We start from the raw sequence: 18,138 nt of genomic DNA, 5'->3' as shown, positions 1-18,138 counted from the left end.
TTAAATTTCACATACCATAGGCAAATGTCCACTATTTTCTGTTTTGCATAAATAACATTATGAATACATTTACACCATTAAATCCTGCACTGATAACAAACCTGTAAGAACTGTGGTTTAATTAGTGTTATTAATTTAATTATTCAATTGTTTAAATGTTTAAATACTATTTCTTACTTTTTTTTTAATTTAACTATTAAAACTTGCATTTGTTCATTTTAACATTCTTACTTTTTTTTCTTTTTGCACTGTGCAGTTTACTCTACTTGGAATTCTCTGCATGGGTCAGTAAAACAAAACAAAACAGGATATATAAAACATACAGGTATAGAAATGTAAAAGTACAGAGTGTTGTTAAATTCAATATTTACTCATTTGAAAATGCTTAACAGCAGTTAAATCAAGCATCCATTCCTCCACCAGCAGCATGATAACTAAGCAAAGAGGGAAAAAGCACTTCCTGTCGTTTTGAGCTGATATCGCCAGTGCGCATGTGCGTCACCCCACACGTGCGGTGAACGTTTGGACCTGCTGCATGCGACAGAGCTTAGAGAGTTCCTAACACTACAAAAGCTATTACTGCCAGCAAGTAAATATCTCGTTTTGTTGCCTTTTCAACCCCAGGTGAAAGAAAATAGTCCTCCGTGAAGCATTTCGCCGAGAGGGCCGGAATACGAGGATAACCAAGTCAAAATGGTGAGTTCTGAATGAACTAACACGCTAACCGACAAGCTAACTGTTAGCAAGCTAAGGAAATTAGGCTGCATAGCGAACAGACGTTTAACTCAAAATATTCTCGTGTTTGTAAGCTTCACATACTGCTTTCGTGATGTTAATTTGGCTTTATTTTGTTCCATGATCAGACTGAAGCTCAAGTGAATCCAAAGGCCTACCCACTGGCCGACGCCACGCTGACCAAAACTATCCTGGACCTGGTGCAGCAAGCTTCTAACTACAAACAGCTGAGGAAGGGGGCTAATGAAGGTGAGGAAGTGAACATATTAGGACTGCAATGTATCCTAATAAAAGCTGGTACTGTTTGAAAAGTCCGAAAAACGTGGTGTCTTTTCCGGGACACATGTGTAAACACAGCAGTTCGCTAAACTTAACTGTTTGTCTTTAACAAATCAGTATCATGAAGTTGATTATAAAACTGCACTACTTAAATAAATTAGCTGATTAAAAAGTCAAATAGTTTCTCTTTCAGTCATTTAAAGTAAGAATCCAAAAATACTTGCTGGTTCTGCTTCTCAAACTTTTGCTTGGAGAATTTGCTGCTCGTTTGTGTCACATGCATTAATAGATACAATATTTTTGGCTTTAAACTGTCACTGATGTATTTTCTGACTCTGCTTCATCCCCAGCCACTAAAACCCTGAACAGAGGCATCGCTGAGTTCATCGTGATGGCCGCTGATGCTGAACCACTGGAGATCATCCTCCACCTGCCACTGCTCTGCGAGGACAAGAACGTCCCGTACGTGTTTGTCCGCTCCAAGCAGGCCCTGGGCCGGGCCTGTGGGGTGTCGCGCCCCGTCATTGCTACCTCAGTCACCATAAAGGAGGGGTCTCAGCTCAAGCCGCAGATTCAGTCTGTCCAGATGGCTATTGAGAGACTGCTTGTGTGATTTTTCTTGCACTGTAGTGACATATTCTCCTTGACTTAAAAGGGGAAGACTATTTCCAGATTGAAAGTAAATTTGTCTTCTGTTTGATAAAAAACAGTTATAGATAAGTTTTTGTTTTTTTTTTACTTTTTAGGACATTGTGTCCAGTTAGTGTATCAGTTTGCCATGACATCCCCTGATTCATAATAAAACATTTTTTTATGTAAACCTGGTGTGTTGTTCATTTAAGTGTTTTTGATTAGATTGTGACGTTAATCCTCAACTATATCGGATGTGTCCAGAGGCATTTCTAACTGATGCTATAATTTATCAATTGCTGCAGGAATATAGATTTTAGCCCATCACTGGGCAATGCTCTTCAGAGGGAGCTGGCATCCTTTCACTGCAAATGGATACAACAGCTGCTAATTTTGCTTGGAGATGCTGCCAACACGTTCCTCAGGTCACTTACAGTATGGCAGCTCAGATTGCTTCACCAGTTATAATTCACTATTTAGATATTAGTGTAACTTTGCTGTTATTGTCATATTTGAAAAATTTAAAATATATTTCAACATGGTGTGTAACCAACAACACATGTTGGTGACAGTGCTACGTAGTTATTAAAAGTAAAGTCAGGTGTACAACAGTGGTGGAATAAATACTCTGATCCAGTATGGAAAAAATACTTAATATTAAGTGTTCTGTACTTGTTCTAACACTGACATAAGGTGTCAGGATCTGCCTTCCTCTCACATCCTGATGGGTTCTCTACCATACATTGATTAATGGATCCAAAACTGATTAATTCACACAATAAATTGATACAACAAAAAAAGGTTAAATTATGTTAAACTTTGGAGAAGAAAAAGAGAATGCTCTGATACACATATATATTCATTATTTTCTGTCATCAAATCTTTGCTTTTTACATATTGCATGTAAAGTGCTGTATGCAACTCTTAGGGACTCAGTTATTTATTTAAAAGTAGAGGGGAGAGCTGACTTTGGTGGAGCTGCAGCGCTTATAGACATTTAAAAGAAGATCAAACACCTACACCAAGTGCTGTTCTTTATAAGGCTAAACAGTTGTTTTTATGAAAATTATATCTATAGCAGTTAAGTAAATGTCATGGAGTGAAAATACAATATTTGCCTATTAAATGTAGCGGAGTTTAAAGGATAAGTTCACCCAAAAATGAAAATGTAATCATGATCTATACACCTTCAAGCCAAGTCAGATGAAGTTTCATAGTCCACAAAACATTTCTGGAGCTTGACAGCAAACCAGTTATGCAGCATTCTCCTAAACAACTGAAGTAGATGGGGACTTGTTTTAAAACTTTTCTTTAAAAAAAGGATCCATACAGCTCATTGGATTTAATCCAAGTCCCTTGAAGTCCAGAGACCCCAAATGTATTTAAAATGTGTTATATACACCCTTCACATCCAGTTGAGTTTGTGCACCCACTTCAAATGGAGTGCATGCTAATGTCTTTAGCACATATCAAATATAAACATCAAATATAAAGAAGTATAAAAAAATAAATTAAGAAATTAAGAATAGTAAAAATATAGCAAGATGAATGGGGGTGTTGTGCAGCTTGAGAAGTTGGTCAGAAGGTCCGGAGGAAGTACAGTCTCAGCACCTAATGAGAGATGTGTTAGGTCCAGGTGAGGTTGGCCGAGATGTGAACCCCAAGGAACCCATTCAAAGCACAGAGCTCTCTACCCTCTCTACCTCCTCCCCATGCATGAAGAGGGCAGAGAGCTCTGTGCGTTTGGTTTTCCGGAAATCCACAATCACTTCCTTGGTCTTCAAGGTGTTTAAGTCCAGGTTATTGTCTGAACACCATTCTGTCAGATGCTGAATCTCCTCCCTGTAGGCTGACTCGTTATTTGTTATCAGTCCTACTATGGTCGTGTCATCAGCAAATTTGACGATGGCATTGGGGTGGATGGGGCAGCAGTCAGGGGTGAAAAGGGTGTAGAGGAGGGGGCTGAGGACACAGCCCTGTGGTGTGCCAGTTTTCAGGATGAGACGGAAATACTTGAATAGAGTACATTTATTTTCCATTTCCGGTCTTTGTAACACTGGGAGGGACACTTCTGCATAATAGCTTTTAATTCTTGTACCCTGTACTCCTAATGCTCCTGTCGTTTCACTTCCACTAGTACTTTTCCATTGTTGTATACTTTTACTCAAGTCAACTTCTTCCAAACACTGCTCAGCATACAAAAAAACACCTAGCCTAAAATTAATTCTCATCTGCATTTTATTCTCCATTAATCAGTTCCTTTGAAGGAATACAGAGTGGGCCTAATAAAAAATACCACTTTTGAAACTGGCAGTTATACGGGATACTGGTCGATGGATAGAGTACTTTATTAATCCCAAAGTAAAATTAAAGTGTCACAGCCACTTGACATAAATCACATACAAAAACAATGAGGTAGGTAAAAGAAACAAATACAGTTAGAGGCTGAATTATATACAATAACTAAATAGACTAACTCAAAATATGAGCTATGAATATAAAAGCTGAAACTAGAATTCCGACCAGAGAACCTTAGCGAAAACTATAACCATAATATACTATTTGCTGAGTATACAGCGGTTAATATGCTAAAGTTGCTCCAATATATATTAAAAAATAGCTTCGGTGGAGTTCAACCTGCCATGTTGCTGTAGCTTAGCTTGCTCCATTTCTCTGAGGGGTAGCTTCGGTGTAGTGAAGCTTATTTTAATGTAGAGTAACTGGTAGCTTTGCTCACAACACTTTCCAAGTAGCCTGCCCAACACTGCCTCCTCCCCCCTCCATTTCCGCCACTCCTCTTGGACGGGCTTTAAAGAGCCTGGCTGTCCTGCGGCTCTTAAATGCAGCACGGGCGCTGTCAGACAGCGACTCGAACTTTGGACCGAACTTAATAAACTCAAGTCCTCCCCTGAACCGCGGCAGCAGGCTGCTTGCCACGATGGCCGGGCCTCCTGTTATCATATGGGCGCAGGAAGTTGAGCGGCTGCTGCACTGCAGAGAGCTGGTCCCGAGGCTGGAGGCCGCCCTGGGGAAGTTCTCCAGGCGGGACAGCGCGGAGGTGATCCAGCCTGTGCGCTCCACGGTGCCCCTGCAGAAACACAACGGGTAAGGCCTGAAGGAAACAATCAACGCTCTGTTATGGCTGTTTCCGTCTGATCTTGCCCTCCACCTCTGTTTCAGCTTCATGGGGCTGATGCCCACGTACATGGAGAACGACGGTGTCCTGTGCACAAAGTTCGTGTGTTTCTACAGCAGGCAGGAGGGGTCGACTCTGCCGGGCACACAGGCCACTGTGGTGCTGCTGGATGCGGAGTATGGGAACGTGAAGGCGGTGAGTCCATTTAACCATTAACCCTGCATGAAACAGCCAGTCTGATCAGGGGCACCCAGGCAGCGAGAGGAATGACGTGATTTTAACCCTGCAGGTCATGGATGGAGACGTCATCACAGGTATGAGGACAGCCGCAGTCTCGGCCATCTCTGCCAAGGTGCTTATTCCATTATTTTTTAAAACATCTCCTCACACTTTCTGGTTTTTTAATCTTGCATTCCCGTTATGACTCTGACTCTCCTGGTGTGTTGGTGTCACACAGCTGCTGATGCGTCCTGAAGCAGAGGTCCTGGCCATCCTGGGGACCGGCCATCAAGCCCTGAGCCATTACAATGTCTTCACAGAAATGTTTCCATTCAAAGAGGTACAGCCGCAAACATGTCTCCTGGTAAAATGTATGAATGGCAAGTTTGAAAAGAAGCTGCTCAATTTACATTAAAGACAGTGTTATGTTTTGGGAGATACACTTATTGGCTCTCCTTCCCAGAGAGATGATTTGATACCATGCTAAATATGAAGCTATCGCTGAATTCACCTACAAACACCTCAAGCTCGATAATTCATCTGTTACATGTTGTGTGTCAATCTACGACAACACTCCGGAGAGGATAAAAAAGAACCTGTGAGCAAAGTCAGACAGCCCCAGCTGCAGTTGGACAGGAAAGATTGGAACTGTTTTTTTACAAGGATGCTGCAACGGGAAAACAAACGTAGGCTCAGGGCCGCAAAATGGGGGGGCCTTCTGACTTCCAACCTCCCTAGCCCCCTTTTTGCGAAAAACACCCATTTTTACACCCCGCCCCCAGTTTGTTCACATCTGCGCAACTGTTTAGGTTGTGAGGCCCTGGCGTTGACAATAACATGTCCTCAGACAGACGTATGAACACCGCGCTGGTAATATCACCACTTTTACATCAAAGTTAGCGCGGGCATGTGGGTTTTTGAAACGCAGGTAAACCAGCAAAAAAAAAATAGGTGAGACTTGCCTCTCTGTTCCCATGTGTCACGTTCAACATCGCAAATGCGCCGAAAAACCACTGAACGGCAGAAAGCAGCCGATGTCAGCTGGTGACGGTGGGTTTTTTTGTCCAGTGTGAAAGGGGGTACAAGTGACTGGTATCAGTTCTATCAGAACTATGTCCATCTATAGCATCTTTTCTATAGAAGCCTTTTACTTCACATCTCTCATTCTTAACATCAGTGAACTTCACCTTGTTGTGAAAAGCAAACCCTTTGGTGAGTTGGATGGAAATCAAGGTTAATATTTAGCCCAAAGACAGGAGAGTTAAAGATTTTCATCATCTAACCTTTGGAATAAAAACAAATAAGTGCATTTCCCAGTTCATCAAACTCTGTCCTTTTAAATCAAGTGATAGCCCTCACTGTGTAGGCTCCTAACCCTTGACCTTCTCATTGATACCTGGTGAAATCAAGTCTGTGGTTGTCGGATTTACACATTATGTTAAAGTCATACAGTACTCTCCCTGGACCTTCACCACAGGTCCGTGTGTGGAGCCAATCAAGACAGCGTGCAGAGAGGTTCCGCCAGTCTGTCGGTGGTCCGGTGAAGATATGTCTCTCGGTGGAGGAGGCGGTGAGGGGAGCGGACGCCATAGTGACAGTAACCAAATGTACAGAGCCGGTGCTCTTTGGTCGGTGGGTCAAACCCGGCGCCCACGTGGCAGGTGAGAGGAATTAATGAATTAACTCGTCTGCTGTCTTCATTCTGGGAGTTGGTAGGTTCAGGGAGGACTAGTTTACATATGTAGAGACCAGAGAAAACGTGTTTTTCATAATATGGGACCTTTAAAACAAAATGTAAGAGGATGTCGAGGAGATTTTTAGATCTGCATCTCATAAACAAGTCAACATTTAGGGAGCGTAGTGTTGAAAACACAAAGAGGGGCAAGAGAAGAAAATTAGACTTGGGGGATTTTTTTGTGGTTCTTGACAGAATCATAAGCAAAAAAAATTGACGGAAAAAAATAGAAAAATAAATAGAAATCTCTCTGTATTTAAAACTCTAATAATTTTGAGATGTTTTTTACCCTTTAAAATGTTCACATTTTCACATCAATTGGATACATTTTCTATCAATATCATAAAAAGAAGAACAGCACTGTGAATTAATATGTCCCATTAAAAGTTAACCTCTGTTTTTGCCTCCTGTTTGCTGAGCAGCGGTGGGAGCTTGCAGGCCAAACTGGCGGGAGCTGGACGACGTGCTGATGAAGGGGGCGGTGGTGTACGTTGACAGCAGAGAGGGAGCGATGGCCGAGGCCGGTGACGTCATCCTCTCTGGGGTCCGTCCGCCGTTGTGCTTTATCACTGCCTCGATAAGATGAATAAGATGTGTATAACTGGCACCCTATGTGTAGGAAAGAATATGAGTGTGGATCTTGTTTTCAGGCTGAGGTGTTCGCAGAGCTCGGGGACGTCATTAACGGCACAAAACCCGCCCACAGAGAGAAGACGACCGTGTTCAAATCACTTGGTAAGCCTCGTCCATCCATATCACGTGGAATGTACTGTATTTTTCCAATTCATTACATCAAGAATCCAGTTTTCAAGCTTCTTTTAAGAGCGTAACCATGACTTGCCTTGTGTTCTACAATAACAGGAATGGGAGTTGAAGATGCCGTGTCTGCTCAGCTGGTGTTTGACCAGTGGACGGCAAATGCCAGCAAACTGTGAAGAGGCCATTGTACACAAGCTGATCAAGACAAAGGCAATACAAGGAAGGACGGGAAATAGCAACTTTCGTTCTATGTGGATTTTAATTCAGTTTTTCCATCCTCAGATAAAAAATTAAAGCCGCTGCTGTTAGCTAGATGCTAATGTCAGCATGCTGTTTGTCAGATGCAACATTTACTATGCTAACACGCTTACTGACAATAATGGTTACATGCTCATGTTCAGCCGCCATCATTACAATATTCACTGTTAGCTTAGTGTCATAGCATGCTAACTGGCACAAAACACTAGGTACAGCTGAGAGTGATGGAAACGTCGCTGTTTGAAATTATTGAATGTCATAATTTTTTAAAAATATATCTGATTGACCTACATCAAGTTGTAATGAATGTTTTTCACTATTTTCTAAATAATGAATAAATAATTAGATAAATAAACAACATGAGTTGCTGCCCGACTTATATTATTTCCCTGTTATGCGTTTGGAAAGAAGACAAAAAAATATACAATTGACTTGAGCGTTTTTAATGATTTTATTTGCTTTTTATAAAAAAAAAAATCAAAATATTACTATGTGAAAATGACACCACATTTAGCAAGAAAGTAACTCTAAGTGTGCACTTCCACTGCGCCATTTAAACACTGATAAAATAAGTCCAGATTTACAGCCAGTCACCGGGGCACCCACGCAAATTGATCGTTGCTCATTTCAAAATAAAACTGCCTGTGCTGACTATTTACTTCTCGTAGTGATGTTGTACAACAGAGACATTGAAATCAGTTGCAACCTTTTAAGTGTCAACACACTCATAGACTTCAAAAAACACAGTTACAGATGGGGTCAATATGATATGGTTGCAGACCATCATAGCAATAAGATCATCATATACCAAGGAAAAAAGCCTGAATATCAATACCACTTTCGGAGCACTGACATGAAATGATTTAACCTTTACAGATAGAGAATGAACCAGCACAAAACTGGTTGCACTGCACCTTTACATGCCCGACAGTTCGTCATAAAATACTGTGTGTTCACTTAACACATAGCGAGAACAGAGCGATGGAACTAGAAAGCTTTTAGGAATACAACCTGTTAAATATCTAGCAGACACTGTGTTTTTAAATGCTCATTAACTGTAGAGTCATTGTTAGGTATCTTAACAGCTGCTACAATCGTTATAAGTCCTTTAAAGACGTTTGCACATGACTGCACGATGGTATCGTACAGATTTAAACAAAATTAAAAAGGAAGGGAAACGACAATTTAGTGTTCATGGGTTGACAAAGCGATGACCGTCGACTGAGTTTTGGCAACACCTCAGTCTAGTCGGATGACACATGTAAACAAAACGGTCGGTCAACCACAGCTGACAAAAGACTGACAATGTAAAAAGGAGAAATTTGCGTCTCAAAACATTTTTTCCTTAAAGTAAAATTTCATCAAGGCAGCAGGAATCTCTTAGTGTGTAGGGGAGTGCAGTGCAGGACCTCCTTCATTTATGGAGTTAAAACTACGGTAATTACACGTTCAAGTAGTGTTTTCTTCACAATGTCTTAGAGAAATGACATGAATATTTTTTTGTAAGATCCTCCCTCATTTTCCTTAATCAAACCCCCAACACCCCCCCACCCTCACATCCCCCAAGGCCTTAGCAAAGTCACTTCATTTCTGTCGATCTGAAAGAACTAAACAGGTGAAAGCAACCAGACACTAAATCTGACAGAAAACCTTCAGCGCTGCTTTCATCTGTGAGGTTCTTTCAGCGGAAGTCTGATCTACCAGAGCTTCTATGTAAGCAAGGACACAGGGGGTGAACAGATACTTGGGGAAGCCAGCCATCATCATCTTCCCTCTGATAGGTGAGTTCTGACTGCGACCACACTTTCTACTCCCCGTGGTTCTTCTTTACAATAGTGTGCACTTCCTCTTCCTCTTCTTGACGGGTGGGGGGCACAGGACCGCCCTGATGGCTTCGTCGAACACGGTCTTAAGGCCACGCTGCGTCAAAGCTGAGCACTCCAGGTACTTCACTGAGCCTGGTGGGCAGAGCAGAGGGAAAGGAAAGCACAGAAACATGTCAGCAAACTAACTTGTTTTTGATTGTCTGTCCAAAAGACTAAGTAAGACATTAGTACATATATTAGTATTCAAAGCAAGTGGGGGTTTTAACACGTTATAAACAGTAGGTTGCATTGACTTAAAATGAAGTGAGCATGGCTAGGTGGATCTTCAGATTGCAGAGGCTGCAATTTTTCGATAAAGAAAAATGTGTCTCAACATACAACTATGAATATAAATTGCAGTGCTACAAAATATAACAAACTTATGCTCCAGACATTTTGGACACTGTTTGTTTTTTCCAGTGAAAATGCAATTCAAAAACGATCGTTCCCACTAGTATCGCAACTGCAGTATCTGTAACAAAATAATCGCAATGATGTTTTACATAAATCATTTAGCCACAGTGTCAAATGCATTAACTGAAATTAAAATGTGAAGCAATACAATATTAGGAAATTAAATTATGCAATACATTTCTCTAAACTATAAGTAACTCCAGTGTAGCAGAATGTCAAGTTAAGTGCACATGTCACAGTGTAATTAAACAGTCCATCAAAACTTAGAAAATAACAATGTCAACAAATTTTGCAGCATGTGGTGCATTTTAGCATATTCTACTGATTCCAAGGCCTTGACTTGAACTCTTTTTCAATGTGTCTAAGGATTAAGGATCTCCAGACAGATAGTGAAACTGAATCTTAAGCTTAAATAAGCATAATTTCTTTATCTGTAAGAAAATTACCAGAAAACTACCAACTAAAAAAGGTTCTTTTGAAACATTAGCAGACATTAATATTGTTTCATTCATGTTATTTATAAATTGTATCTGTGTATGTGTAGTGTTACAACTGACTTATTTCTTTAGCCATGGCCAAGCCCTGAGGGTAGATGATGGGGGAGAGTTTCTTCTCCTTCAGTTTCTCGATAGTGTCCTTGTCGTCTCTCAGGTCCAGCTTGGTGCCCACCAGGATGATGGGCGTGTTGGGGCAGTGGTGTCTCACCTCAGGGTACCACTGGCAGAGGGGAGAGGAGGATAAAGTCAAATGTGGCAGGATGCAGATGGACAGCATGGCAGACTAAGTGGAATGTGGGTGGGTTGTTCAAGGAATGGATTCCTCTCTGTTTCCTGGCTCTTATCCAAATTCAACATGATGTGACTTCTGAGGAACTCAGGGGTCATGATAAGGTTACAAGCTTCCACCAATGTTGCATAGTTCTCAGTCCTGCTTCCACAATGTAGAGCATTTATTCATATTTATTTATTACCCCATATGATATAAATATCACATTGTTCTCACCTTTGCACGGACGTTTTCAAAGGAGGCTGGACTGACTAGTGAGAAGCAAATCAGGAACACATCCTGAGGAGGGAAAATGCCAAACATTAGTGATATAACATTTTGAAACAGTTACAATATCTACTTAATAGTCTCTAAATGGTGAGACATGAGGGTTCACACAACTAGACAAATCTGGACTGTGTAGGTCAAATACAAACTGACTCCCACACTCAGCTCGCTGTGAGTTCTTCGGGACAGAGGCCAGTTTGTTGTAAGGACAAAGGAGCGCAAACAAGAGCTGCCTTTCACTTCCTCCAGCCGTCCTTCAGACAGTGTATAGGTACTGTGGATACAAGGCTCTACTCTGCTGAGTGCAAAGACTCTGTCTCAAGCATTACAGGCCAGTGAATGACTCCAAATCAATGTGGGCAAAGTGAAAACAGTGTTCTTGCTAACATTGTCTGGCTGATGCCACTGTGTGTGAATGCACTGATATATACGTACTGTCTGTGGGTAGGACAGAGGCCTGAGCCTGTCGTAGTCCTCCTGTCCTGCTGTATCCCACAGGCCCAGGTTCACTGGTTTCCCATCAACCATCACATTGGCAGAGTAGTTGTCAAACCTGTAGAGAGGGAGGTTTTCGAATTTATAAAACATGACTGTCATCTTCCTCATTGCACTGATGGACTCGCAATATCACCATTTGCTGACCATTTCCATGACACAGCTATTCGTGAGCAGTGTGTGTGTGTTACTTACACTGTGGGGATGTACTCTCCAGGGAAGGCATTGGTAGTGTAGCTGATGAGCAGGCATGTTTTACCCACAGCCCTGAGATTAGAAAGGAGACATTTTAGCACACAGTGCACTCGTTACAGTAGACTCCTCAGTGAATTAAGGCGACATAAATTGAATTTTATAGTCTACATAAGTATGTGTTTAACCTGTCTTGCCTGACAGGTTGACAAGTCGGTGTTTCCTGACTCGAAGAGTAGTCATCAATGGGTGGATTTTAGATCTGTAACTGTACTTAAGGAGTGGTTGTTTGTCAAATAAATCAACCTAACCTAACAGATACAGGATGTGCATATAGTAAAAAATAAAATATAAGAAGATCGGGCAAACTTTTGCTCACAACCAAAGCCTCTAAAATGACCGAGACTAGCAGACAATAAGCTGACCTGCTACTTTAAATGAGCTGCTGCTGTCCTAGAATGCAGTTTTTCCTCTGACAGACTGGTACGGGTGTGACCTTTATTTGGGACAATGTCCATAGTTGAGCTTTAAAATGGTTAACGGCATAAACTAAATCTAATCAGGTGTAGATCCTGAAGAATATCTGTCTGCGTATATTAAATACCAGTGGACACAATTAAATGTTATCCTTTAATACTGTGAACTGTCAAAGATCACTACTTCAGCCTGGTATTAATCACGAGGTTGTTTCAAAAATGTATTTGTCCTACCAGAAAGTCAAAAATCAGTATCAGTAGACGTTTAAATGATGGTTTGAGGTCAACCAAGTGCAGTCATTTAACATGGCTCATAATTTCTATGAAAACCAATTAATTCGTTTGATCCTGCTAATGCTCTAATACCATTTCTAATAACATTTACATGAACGTTGGTAGAATTTGTTCATGTTAAATAAAAAAAAATAAAAAAGTAAGACTCTGCATCAACGCAGCTTTCACAGACTTTTTTCACAGCCCCCTTTTTTTTAATTACACGTTTGTTTTTGAGAAGTGTATTGAGCAAAAATACCAAACATTTGCTGGCTATAAATGTCATGACCCATTTTATGTCAGCCCAAAAATGGCTTTAATTCTTTGGCTCATAGAGGATAAATATAGGACAGAATAAGTCAACTTCTAGTTTTTAAAAAGCACCATCTACGCGTGAATCCCACACAATAAAAGATTATAAAAGTATATGATTTTCAAAGGCCTCAAACATATGTATGGTTAACGTTAATGACATAATCAATTCACAGGTGAGAAATCCACAAAGTTTCATTTAGGACGAGCTATCAAGTAGCTAGCTTAGCTGTCGACATGGCAGCCTTCGTCATGTCTAATAAACGACTTGCTGTGACCCATTGAGGCAGTCACACCTAACGAGAGCATGTCGATAGATAAATCTGTCTGACCCAGCTGGACCGCCGAGCACAACAACAGCTGTCGCTCAAGTTGGCATGTTATCTGAGGGCTGGTTAGCGGCTAGCCAACTGTTGGTAACTGGGTCAGCGACTACAACTATACGTGTGACCACTGCGGTCAGTTTCACAGTTCAAAGTAAGGATAAAGGGACAGTTTAACTCACCCGTCCCCCACCACCACACACTTAATGGCCTGCATCGGACGGCTCTGTCGCTAGCAAACCCCAGTCAACGTTACAGCAGCTCGAGCTCAATTAGCTTAGCTAGCTAACGGCGGCTATAATAAACCGGTCGGGTGTCGCTAGAAAAGTCCAACGTAAACAAAGTGCGGGGGTCCAAGAGTGCGCTCCGAAAAGTAAGAAAAAAAATGTCGGCGTTAGAGAAGTGCTCTGGCTTGTCTCTTTCGTTCTCGGCAACACCCGGTGAAACTCCAAAGTTGTAATCCAGAAAGGCAACACCCAGGAAAAAAAAAACTCTGGAGTCAAGAGAGAAAAATACGCCCACAGTTTGGAGGCTGCGGCGCAGAGAGCCCTGCACACATCCGGTCAGAGCGGGGCGCTGAAACACTGCCGCCTACTGGTCATACTGGAACATAACACCTTTAGAGAGGAACCTGTATCCAGTTTACTGTAAAGTAATCAGTTACTTTTCCTCAGTAATGATACTGAAATTCACTTACTGAAAAAAAAAATTAATTAAAAAAAAAAAATTAGTAACATAGTTACATAGTAACTTAGTTTACAGATAATCGAAATTTTGGGATAATTGTTGACTTTTTTCATTTTAATTTTTATTTCAATCTCATAGACTTTTGTAACACGTAATTGTGACGTTTTATCTCCAACATTATATCTCATTACAACTGGATTTTTTTTTATCTAATAAAAATTAAGATAATAACAACAACAACAACAAAAACAACAATAATATAGCACCTTTAAAAACAGACTATACTAAGTGCTTTGACAATCAAGCAAAAGCTGGATACTCGGGAAGACATTATGACGGAATAAACGCTCAACAGTCAAGCCAAACCCAAGGAAGCCTCGTCTAAGCCAAGTTAAAACAAGAGGGCAGAAATAGAAAATGTAAAAACACAAAAATTAGATATGAGTCATTACAAGTCATACAGGAATACAAGTGATAAAACAGGCCAAATCACAGACAAAGAAAGAGAGAGAAAAAGTAATAGACTAGAATCAATAAAGGATGATAAAAAGATGACATCACGTCAAGGGAATAAGGAATAGATAAAAAGATTAGAGGCAGTATACAGAATAAAGAACAAAAATAAATAGATTAAAGATTACAAATAAAAGCAGTGAAGAATGGTACGAAATACATCAGAAGGGAGGAACTGAACAAAGAAATAGAATGAGCGCAGTAAAAGGAATGAAGGAAGGAAAGAAGAAAATTCAGTTAGAAAAGGGTGCTTCATATAAAAGCCTCCAAAAGTGGGTTATGAGAAGTGATTCTTTTATTTTTTATGTCTTAACTGTGTATTTCTCTCTTTATCTCAAAATTATGACTTTGCATGGGAATATTTTTTTCATCAAGCTTAGTTTTCATCTTGTTCTTTACTTTAACTGGCAGAAATGGGCTTCCATTAAAAACTACAATACATCAATTTAAAAATATTTCAAATGCATTCAGTCTTACCTTTGACCATTAGATTATTATTACTCTTGCATTTATGTAAAAAGTAGGAATTCACGGTTGTAGTTTTTTGAGGTGGCATTCATTTTCAACAGTTTTGTATCAGACAGCAACTAAAGATTATTTTGTTATTCATTTTTCATTTATTATTCCAGCACTGGTTAATGAAATTGGTGTTAACAGATCAACAATCAATCACTGATTCTATTGGCTCCATTTAATTACCTTTAATTACAACCAAATTTGGCTTTTGATCATATTAATTGAGCTTTGCCGTTTTAAGCAGTGTTAGATATTTATTTAGAAGTCAAATATTTGCACATTGTAGTATCTGAATACTTCTACCATTGATAAACAGTACATGGTTACTTCTTCCTCTCTTACATGTTGTGGAAAAACACAGTTTTGACTGTGAACATAAGGGGGCAGCATTTTACAATTTTACAGTTTATGACACTGCCCCAAACCTTTACAGTCTGCCAGGGGGGATATATATAAAATGCAAAATATAAAATCACCTAACAGACACACACACTCACCTACTAACAAACCCTTTCCTCGCAGCTGTGCATAAAGTAACCATCATCTTTGTAATGATTTTATATCTCAATCGATTAATCATTGACTCCATGGCAACTGGGCAGTCTAGCGTCAACTCTGCTCACAGAGACACACACATGCACTCAGTGGAGACGCACACATTAATAACCTTGATGTTGGATTATGTTATTGGGGGATTTTCCCATCAAACAACACATTAATAGGATAAACGTCAACATTAAGTGGGGGGAGTAAAAGCAGGGGAGAGAGATTAATGAAGGATAAACAGGCCTGTCGCTGCACATCAGGGAGGCTGTAAAACACGGCGGAGTCTCGCTGTGGGACACCAGGATGTCAAACTGGGATAAGACATTAAGAAGAAAAATCTGCTCCGAGGCAGTGTTCCTATATCTTGCGTATGGAAAAATCTGAATTTGTTACGTCTTGAATACGCTTTAGAGACACTGGAATTTTCAAATACAATGTGCACAATAGACTGCTAATTAGTAGCATTTATCAGCACTTGATCCACTATAGTTACCCAACATATCGCTGGCGGTTAGGATCACATTTTGTCTGGTTCTTCTTTATAGTGCAGCATGTCTGTGTTTGGCATTTGCTGTCATTATATTCCTGCTCTCAACACTATATTTTTACGATACAAGGTTACTTCAGATTTGAAGGAACAGTTACCCTAACCCTGCCTTTGGACAGAGTCGGGCTAGCTGTTTACCCTTGTTTCCAGTCCCTATGTTAAGCTAAGCTAACTGTTGGTCGCTGGTTTTAGGTTCATTTGGATCTACGTCATCATGTCACACATTTGCATAATGTATTCCAGCAGCATGTTTGGCACTTAAGACTTAATTTAGCACAGCTGCTCTGTTGCTGTTAGGAGTGCTGGGTCAGGCGAGTGTGAGCTGACCAACCAGAGCTGACCGGGTATTCAGGATGGACGACCTTAAAGAGACAGGAGCTAAAACAGTGGGTTTCAGACAGAGGGGGAATACAGAGATGCAGCACTGGACAGTATGAGAAAATCAGTGTATTTGTTTGAGCATCAAAGCACGTAAACCTATTTCTGCTATTAACACAAAATGAAATTATGAATCTGAAAATGAGCATGATATGTCACCTTGAAGAATACAGTTGTGGCTTTCTTTATGTTGAACTTGTAAAGAACTGTTGTGCCTTTAATACCCTTAATCTGAAGAGAAATGTCGGAGCTCTGTCAGCTCTGTGTTTCGAAAGATGGATCGGTGCGAGAGCTGCACATCAGAATTGGAGGGAAAGAGGTTTTAACGAGCCAGAAGACTATTAAAGAAAACTTTGGTGGTGAGAGTTTGCTGTGCGCTGTCACGCTCAGCTCTGCTCCTGCTCCTGCTCTCCTGTCGCCCTCAGACCATATGCATCTCCCTTTTTAAACTGCAGTTCAGAGTCATTTCATCGGATCATTATGCTCAACCATTAGCTCTCTAAATAATCACCAAGATTTAATGACCCCTGTCATGGTGCTCGCATTTGCATAGGAGTCAGATTGACAGTCTGCAGGCAATCAACGCTTAAATGCCAGAATGTGCTCCGTAATGGTAGCAGCGCGGGACTTCTGCAATCACATAACGTCGAGAGAGTCAACATTTTTAAATGGAGTGAAAGCTAAAGGGTGAGAGTATTCACAGGCTATTCCCTGGATTTCATCACTTCAGCTGAACAGAGTTCATAAAGCAGATGGCTGAACCCAGCTGAGGCGTTGGCATTTGTGCTGCTGCTATCTTCAGTTCCCATTTGATCAATATAGGCCTATATGCCGCTGTAATAAGATCCTGTAGATAACTAGCGATGCTATGAGTCATTCAGCAGACAGGACCGTGGCATCTGATGGTTTTTCAGAGAAATCATCTGCCGAAGCGAGTCTGCTTAGGGCACAGCAAATGTGCATATCTGATCTGATAACAGCGTTTCATAACAGTGTTTTTTTTTTTTTTTTTTATGTCACAGCTGCACTGAAAAATAACATTTTTCCATCTGTTGAGGTGAAACAAGCACAGGACTTTTATACAGGAGTCTGCTGTCATTGCATTACATCACGTTACATTTCCGCCGTTACCTTTGTAACGGAATTTGCTGAATTAACGTAGTAATTTCAAGGCAAACCTCAATGTTTTCCTGAACTTAACCAAATAGTTTTAGTGCCTCACAAAACTGTCGCCATATGACAAAGGTCGCTGATGTGCTGCAACGGTTGTGTTGTTTTCGGGAGCCGTAATATATGTTATTTGCGGATTTGCTGGTAATCAACCTTTTCAGTCCTTTACATATAAGTACGTGTAATAAGTGTTGTTTGTTCTGATTCAGAGACCCCTCACAGCAGAAGTTACATACTGTGGCTTTAATTCCTTTTGATCCGTTGAAAGCTGTAACCTGCCTCTAGATGCTCATTGGATTGCGCGTTGAGCTGAAAGTATGAGTCGTTTGGTTCAGGCAAGTTTCAGGCAGCTCCATGCAGCTTGTTTATTAGCCAGTGGCAGCGGATGTGCAGCTCCCTATATATAAAGCACGGTTTTGAAGTCCTCGCGCTGCATTTACAGTGACATGCAGCATACGCACAGCTTTAGTCATCAGGATGAGAGGGGACTTCTGTGTTTAGTGTCCAGTCCCATCTTTTTTTTTTCCCCGATGACAATCTTATAATCAGCCGTGACTCAGTTTTGCGATCCAAGCTGTTAGATGAGTCACGTGCTGCTGTGATGTGGAAGTGAGGGGAAGTTTCCAG

At 40.7% G+C, this 18,138-nt stretch overlaps 3 protein-coding genes across 3 annotated transcripts; 2 read left to right on the top strand and 1 right to left on the bottom strand.

The window, feature by feature from the left end:
- Positions 1 to 465: 465 nt before the first annotated feature.
- snu13b (SNU13 homolog, small nuclear ribonucleoprotein b (U4/U6.U5)) lies at positions 466 to 1,834 on the top strand. The gene is made up of 3 exons (XM_030399359.1): positions 466 to 696; positions 864 to 984; positions 1,365 to 1,834. The coding sequence occupies exons 1-3, from the start codon at positions 694 to 696 to the stop codon at positions 1,625 to 1,627; spliced, it is 387 nt and encodes a 128-aa protein (XP_030255219.1). The 5' UTR covers positions 466 to 693; the 3' UTR covers positions 1,628 to 1,834.
- Positions 1,835 to 4,427: 2,593 nt separating this feature from the next.
- crym (crystallin, mu) lies at positions 4,428 to 8,119 on the top strand. The gene is made up of 8 exons (XM_030400506.1): positions 4,428 to 4,749; positions 4,825 to 4,975; positions 5,070 to 5,132; positions 5,238 to 5,339; positions 6,477 to 6,660; positions 7,157 to 7,278; positions 7,385 to 7,469; positions 7,596 to 8,119. Exons 1-8 carry the CDS (start codon positions 4,583 to 4,585, stop codon positions 7,667 to 7,669), a joined length of 948 nt encoding a protein of 315 aa, XP_030256366.1. The 5' UTR covers positions 4,428 to 4,582; the 3' UTR covers positions 7,670 to 8,119.
- Positions 8,120 to 8,178: 59 nt separating this feature from the next.
- Positions 8,179 to 13,700, bottom strand: LOC115571245 (ras-related C3 botulinum toxin substrate 1). The gene is made up of 6 exons (XM_030400507.1): positions 13,337 to 13,700; positions 11,774 to 11,845; positions 11,519 to 11,636; positions 11,033 to 11,095; positions 10,588 to 10,747; positions 8,179 to 9,709 (listed from the first exon to the last, which is right to left on the bottom strand). The coding sequence occupies exons 1-6, from the start codon at positions 13,369 to 13,371 to the stop codon at positions 9,579 to 9,581; spliced, it is 579 nt and encodes a 192-aa protein (XP_030256367.1). The 5' UTR covers positions 13,372 to 13,700; the 3' UTR covers positions 8,179 to 9,578.
- Between the last annotated feature and the right edge of the window lie 4,438 nt (positions 13,701 to 18,138).

The sequence above is a fragment of the Sparus aurata genome, chromosome 20 (genome assembly GCF_900880675.1).
Source record: "Sparus aurata chromosome 20, fSpaAur1.1, whole genome shotgun sequence".
Taxonomy (NCBI): domain Eukaryota; kingdom Metazoa; phylum Chordata; class Actinopteri; order Spariformes; family Sparidae; genus Sparus; species Sparus aurata.
The sequence above is the reverse complement of the archived record's forward strand: the minus strand, read 5'-3'. Positions and strand labels throughout refer to the sequence as shown.